This window comes from Guillardia theta, assembly GCF_000315625.1.
Source record: "Guillardia theta CCMP2712 unplaced genomic scaffold GUITHscaffold_143, whole genome shotgun sequence".
Taxonomy (NCBI): domain Eukaryota; class Cryptophyceae; order Pyrenomonadales; family Geminigeraceae; genus Guillardia; species Guillardia theta.
Genome location: NW_005434531.1, coordinates 81,021 through 87,098, shown reverse-complemented (window position 1 = coordinate 87,098; position 6,078 = coordinate 81,021). Strand labels below are relative to the sequence as shown.

The window sequence follows — 6,078 nt, the reverse complement described above, 5'->3', positions numbered from 1 at the left end:
GGAAACAAGCAGTTCTTCTCTGCATAACAGCGAAAGCAGCGAGGTAAAGTGTGCTGAAACTGATCTGATAGGACGGAACCTTGCTCTTAACCTCCTCCTCCTTCGCCTCCTCCTCCTCCTTCCCATGATCTTCCAGGTGCTCCTTGATCGTTTTCGTACCCTCCTCTTCCTCCTCTTCCTCCCCTTCCTCCTCCTCCCTTTCTTCCTCTTCGGCGATGATTGCTGCTCCCTTCCCCTGCGCTCCACTTTCCTCCGTTTCCTCTCCTCCTCGCTCCCTCGCTCCCTCCGTCTCCTCCGGCTCCTCCTCCTTAACAGCTCAACCCGAACATCGGAGATTCCGTCCTGCTCTGAGGTTAAACGATGGCAGGAGGAGACGAGGAGGAAGAGCAAAAGGAAGAGGAGGAGGAGGAGGAGGAGGAGGAGGAGGAGGAGGAGGAGGAGGCAAACACCTGCGTCCACCTGCCCTTGTTTGGGTCCCAGCGGGACATATAGAGGCTCTGAGGATCGACGACGATGGAGGAGGGAGGGAGAAGGAAGGACATGCTGATAGCAGGAAGCCTCTCGACTGAACGAAATCGCTGAGAAGAGAAACTGAAAACCACTCTCTCCCTCCTCCCGCTCCCTAAACCCGCTCCCGCTCCCTCTCCCTCTCCCTCTCCTTCCCTCCTCCCCCTCCTCCTCCCTCTCCCTCTCCCTCTCCCTCTCCCTCTCCCTTCCTCTCCTCCTCCAACGCTCCTTATCCCCCATCCTCCCCTTCCACCCTTCCTCACCTTGTCCAGTGTACGCGTCGATGGAAGGGTACGGCATCTCTTCGACCTGGCCGCTTCCTCCCTCCACCTCCTCCCTCATCGACCATGCTCCAACCTTCTTGGGCTCCCGCGGCAAGTTAAGGCACTGCACTAACAGCACGCCTCCCACCGCTACATCCTCCTCCTCCTTTCCGTCTTCCTCCCACCTCTGCCTGCTGTCATTCACCTGAGCGTGCGGGGGATCTGACATGCTGTCCACATGGGGGTGGGAGACGTGCTGGGACTCAGCTGGGAGAGAGCTCTTGGAGGTCGAGGGCAGCTGGACAAGCTCAAAGTTGTCGATGAGGATAGCGCGGAGGGCGATGGACTTCATGATGAGATTCTGCGGGATGCTCATCCTGCCAGAGAGGAGTCAGAGGAGGGGAGCAGCGAATAGGAAGCAGAGCAGAGCAGTGCAGATGGGCAGGCACAAACGAGGAAGGGAGAGAGGGGGAGAGGGAGGGAGAGCGTGTGTGTGGAGAGAGGCAGGCAGGGAGGCAGGCAGGGAGCGAGCGAGCGAGAAGGCGAGAAGGCAGGCAGGACTGTTTCACCTCAAGTTCCTCACAGGAAATTCGATCTCCTTCAATCTCAAGTTCTTGGTCAGGTTGACCCACATGCATACAGTCAGGTGCTTCCTCTGCTGCCAGAAGCGACTGTCCTCAGTCGTCATGTAACTGTGAGGATGGAGTAGAACGTCCATGGTCATGGTGTCTAACTTCCGCGCCCCGATCTCTTTGGTCCTCGCAACGATGTGATTCAAAGTCTTGATCCTCTCGCTCTCGGACGCTCTGATGTCGCAATTCGTCCTCATCCTCGTCCTCTCCTCTCCACCCTCCTCATGAGCATGCAACGAGAGTTTCTCGGCTTGCCTGTAGTACTCCAACAACACCTTCTTGTGCGTTCGCAGGTCGTTCGTGCGGGTCCAGCTCCCGTCATCGTCTTCCCGCGTCACGCGGAGCATGTGCTTGCAGTGTAACAACTCTTTCAGCATGCTCTTCATCCGATCCTCCTGCACAACCAACATCTTCTCCCGTGACACTTGACAAACTTGCAACTTCTCCGTGGCGACTAGCTGCAAGCACTGCTGGATCACTTCGAAGGACGAGTCGATCTCCTCTGCTAGCACCGCAAACTCGCTGGTTGCCTTGAAGAGCACAGGACAGCGTCAGCGTCACACGTCCTCCTGGAGATTTTTCCCTCACCTTGTCTTTCTCCCAGTCATTGATGAAGTCATTCAGCGCCACCTCGCTCCTCGGGTCGGGAAGATGATTGCAAGATACCCACAACTGCCAGTCGAGCTCTTCGTCGCGCTTCTTGTACTCTTCTTGCAACTTGTCCTTGATGCTCAACAGGACGCTCTTTACCATGGACCTCTCGTTGAGAATTTGCCCGACCTCCACACACGTCCACTCCTGTACAGCTTCCACCCTCCTCAACTTCTGCTCCTCTTCCACCGCCTGAGTGAAATCATGCTTGATAAGGTCGATAGATGATTGCAGAGGTTGTATCTTCTTCTTCTTCTCCTTGGCAGGCAACTTGATAGGGTTGTTGTTCAACAGCTCTTGTGCACTCTCCAAAATTGTTAGAGAATCCTGCATCAGCAGCAGATTCCTTTCCGACTTTGATATGTCTATGTTTGCATTTGCCTTGTTGATCATCTTCTCAACACGATCCAACAGCAGCTGAAGCTCTTCGGCCTTCTTCTTCGAGTTGTTCTTCCCGTCTGCGGGTTTTGGCGGCATCTTCTTGACTGGGATCAGGGGTGAGCAGCAACTTACAGGTTCAAGGGCACTGCGGTATCCCAATCGTCATCAGCTGTCACCCTGTCAAGAATGTCATCAAGGGATCCGGGGCTCACAACCATAGCGCTAGAACCTATCCTCCTAACATTCGGTTGTTTCTTCCCTGTTGCTTCTCATCGCTCTCTATCGCTCTTTGGCAAACTTCATCATGACTCACGGAGTCCAATGCTGCATTCATGTAGTCCTGCAAGTCCCCTCACCCAGCAGGCAGCGGCTTGAAGTCTCCCCCGCTCCCTCCCTCCTACCGTACGGTGAGTTTCCCGTCCACCATGATTTATTGACAACCGAAATGACTCGAGCCTTGACAAGTCACTGGAGAAGCTGATTTTTAACTTAACTTTGAGTAAAGGAGAAGCCGGGCCGCGTATACCGCCCGGGTCCGGAGCGCCGCTGGGCCGGCGGCCGCGCGGCGCGGCTGCGGCCGCGCCGTGACTGAACTTCCAGGGCCCGGGCGCTGAGTTCAATGACTTCCAAGTTTCACCCGCCCGGTTCGAAGATCCGATATCCGGGACCCGCTGCCCCGGGGGCCGTGACTGCGGTCCGGTTTTTGACTGTGGGAAGGGGCCCGGGGTGAATCTGAGGGCCCGGGCCGGCCCACGGTGCCGCCCGGCCGACTCAGGCCGTCTCAGTTCATAATAAATGTTTCGAATCATCCCCCTCATATCCCTTCCCCCTTTTTCCGTTGCTACCCAGTCCACCCACCCCCTCTGATAGACTTTCCAATAGCATGATTCTAGGGTAGGGGTAGGTTGAGAGGTATAGCAGGGACCCGTCAAATCTCACTAGTGTAGTATTTGCTGAAAGTGGAGGAATGTAGGGGTCCTATGAGGTAGGAGAGTGGGTGGGGTCCTATTGGAATGGGGTCCATTGGTGATGTTGTACTCTGTGAAGTATGGTAGGGTGGGGTAGCTCAGAGTAAGGGGTGGGTCATCATATTCGGATAGCTCGGCGGGGGTGGGGTGGGGCCGGGTGATATCGTTGGTCAAGAGCAAAAAGAATCCAGGAGTTTACTCAAAATCCAGGGGTATGTGAGGACGAAAGGAGGGGTACTGAGAGCAGGTACAAACGCTACAGGGGGTGATGGCAAGGTAAAACAGGAGTGTAAAAGGGGGTAGGGTACGTGATAAAGGGGTGGTAAGTGTGTAGAAGGTGTATGATATCGGTCGAGGGGTGGGTGGAATGAGACTGAGCGATGAGCTCGATGAGTTGGGCGAAAATATATGGGAGGGGAGGGAAGGAGGGGAAGGGGGGGAGGAAAGATGTAGACAGGAGAGAGGAGGGAGAGAGAGGAGAGAGGGGGGGAGGAGATGGTGGATAGAGCGAATGGGGATGATAAAGTGGAGAGAGGGGAAGAAGGATTGCAGGTGGGGAGTTTTCAGTAATCCTTCAGGTGGGGAGCAGAAGGGAAGTTGTGGCCTGTACTGTAGAGATGGTAAGAGCACGGATGGTGAGGGAAGACATTTTTGATGATTTGAGGTATCACATGGTGTAGGAGATGATCTTATATGCTCGTAGTGATCAACAAAAGTGCTCGTGTGGTTGTTGAAAGGAGGACTCATTTTCAGCTGCAGTTTTCTCGTGAATCGAGTGGATCTGACGGCATTGTTGTGCAGCGATGGTCATTGTCAAGGAGGTGTTGTCGACTGCAATCAAAAACGGATGATTCTTGTCAGACTCGTTGAAAGTACGTGTATAGCTTGTTTAGTAGAAGACCGATGGAGCTAGACCCCTGGTTGTCCTGGGCTGAATTCGATGACTTCAGCGACGGTGGTGGCAAAGTTCAAGAAATCAAGAAAGTGAAGAGAGAAGAGGAGGAGAAGGAGTACACTGTAGATGAAGACCTTACGGAGATTGAACGCGCAATCTTGTTCATCAAGACAAGCGATCGCTGCAGATCCATTGTGCGGTGGAGATTTTGAAGAGGCAACTTGTCGAGGAGCAAGAGAATGCAGAGGCGCAACTTCTGCCTCTGGTGCTCACAATCACCTCTGACGCAACACAGAAATTCAAGGAGGAAGACATTGTTCATCAAACCCTGATCGCGAATGTTCTCAGTGAATCCCTGGAAGCTGGAGCCATCACCAGTGCGGCAGCGAGCAAGCATATCTTGCCCAAGTGCCTCAACTATGTCAACGCGCAGTCAAACGAAGTCAGAGATCCGTGGTTGAAGGTTCTGAACCTGCTCATCCCGCTGCTGCCCAAAGAAGAGATTGAATCTTCGGTTCTACCCTTGGCCTTGGCGCTCGGCGAAGTCTCCAAGACGGCAGAGCAGCGATTGCTCTGTGCAAAGATGGTCGGAATGCTGGTGAGTTATCTCCCTCCAGCTGTTGCCCTGCAGCCGCCCAAGGCCTCTCACAACAAGCTGGAGGACAATACCGTCTCTCTCTTCGACCGCGCGATCGCCCTATGTCAGGACACTGACCATCGAGTCCGCGCGTGCCTGGCGTTGCAGCTACCCTCCGTTGCCCAGATGCTGGTGAGGAGAATAGCAGCTGGGGAGGGCGCGACCCCGCATCAAGGCTCGAACGGGAAGCTCTTAGCGGCCACGATGGCTCAGATGAAAATCTCCTCTCCCTCGATTCCACAGGGGTTGATGGACAAGCTGAATCTTGTGAAGGAAGAGATCGAGGAGCTCTTGAGGGACGAGGAATCAGAAGTGAGGGAGCATGCGGTGGAGGGAGCGGCTGCCCTGCTGAAGGAACTCCCGAAAGCTGTCAAGCTTTCGCTTGCCATCTTCCTCACAAACGAGGTATTGAACTTTGACAGCAAGAGTATCTTCCATGCATTTCTTTCTCTTCTGCTTTGCATTTTGCCTCTTTCTTTCTCCTTCAACGGTTTCTCATCTTCACTGCCAATGTTTCCTATGTGAACATTCCTCTCTTCTTCCTTCTCTGCCTGTGCCCCTGCATTCTCTTATCGAATCACTCGATTCCTCCTCTGATCCATCACACAGGTTAAGAAATATTACAATTCTGATGCCCCTGACGTGGTATGGATAAGCAAAAGCATCGGACCACTCGTCCATGAGATGTGGAAGGACGTTGACTGTGAAGCTAGCGTTCTTCTGCTCAACTTCGTCCTCTCTCTGCCTCCTTCTGCCTCGTCTGAAGTCAGATCCAACCTAGCTTACAACCTCCCCGGCATCATTCTCACAATCTCAGATCTAGGGAAGCTGGAGACAGTCAAGAGTGCTCCAGAGAAGAGGATGATGCAGGACAAGATCGAGAAGATCCGCTGCATCCCCGAGATGCTGTGCAAGGACGAGGACAAGGAGGTGCTGTGCTTGCCAATCGCTGGGCTGCGTTTCCTTCTTAGTGATGAGGGGGCTGATGAAAGCAAGTTTGATGGGGAGGAGGGCGGGATGGGGCGGGGAAGATAGAGGTGGGGAGGAGATGGGCTGTTTCAGTTTCTGGCGGAGGAGATTGGATGTGAGGAAGGGGCTGATGTGTAGGAGCAGGTCAAGATTGCTCTCATTCGAGCTCTTCCCG

General features: G+C 54.1%; 2 protein-coding genes across 2 annotated transcripts in view; one reads left to right on the top strand and one right to left on the bottom strand.

The window, feature by feature from the left end:
• Nucleotides 1-316: 316 nt before the first annotated feature.
• Nucleotides 317-2,530, bottom strand: GUITHDRAFT_147153 (hypothetical protein; the record flags this gene model as incomplete). The annotated part of the gene is made up of 5 exons (XM_005821466.1): nt 317-342; nt 450-497; nt 771-1,147; nt 1,340-1,932; nt 1,991-2,530. The coding sequence occupies 5 exons, from the start codon at nt 2,528-2,530 to the stop codon at nt 317-319; spliced, it is 1,584 nt and encodes a 527-aa protein (XP_005821523.1).
• A 1,686-nt stretch (nt 2,531-4,216) lies between these two features.
• Nucleotides 4,217-6,078, top strand: part of GUITHDRAFT_166182 (hypothetical protein) — a gene marked incomplete at its 3' end in the record, with an annotated part of 4,412 nt that continues 2,550 nt past the window's right edge. The window contains exons 1-3 of the mRNA XM_005821465.1: nt 4,217-4,386; nt 4,485-5,339; nt 5,544-5,864. Coding sequence (XP_005821522.1) covers nt 4,306-4,386; nt 4,485-5,339; nt 5,544-5,864 — 1,257 coding nt within the window. The 5' untranslated portion in view covers nt 4,217-4,305. The remainder of the gene's footprint in view (nt 4,387-4,484; nt 5,340-5,543; nt 5,865-6,078) is intronic.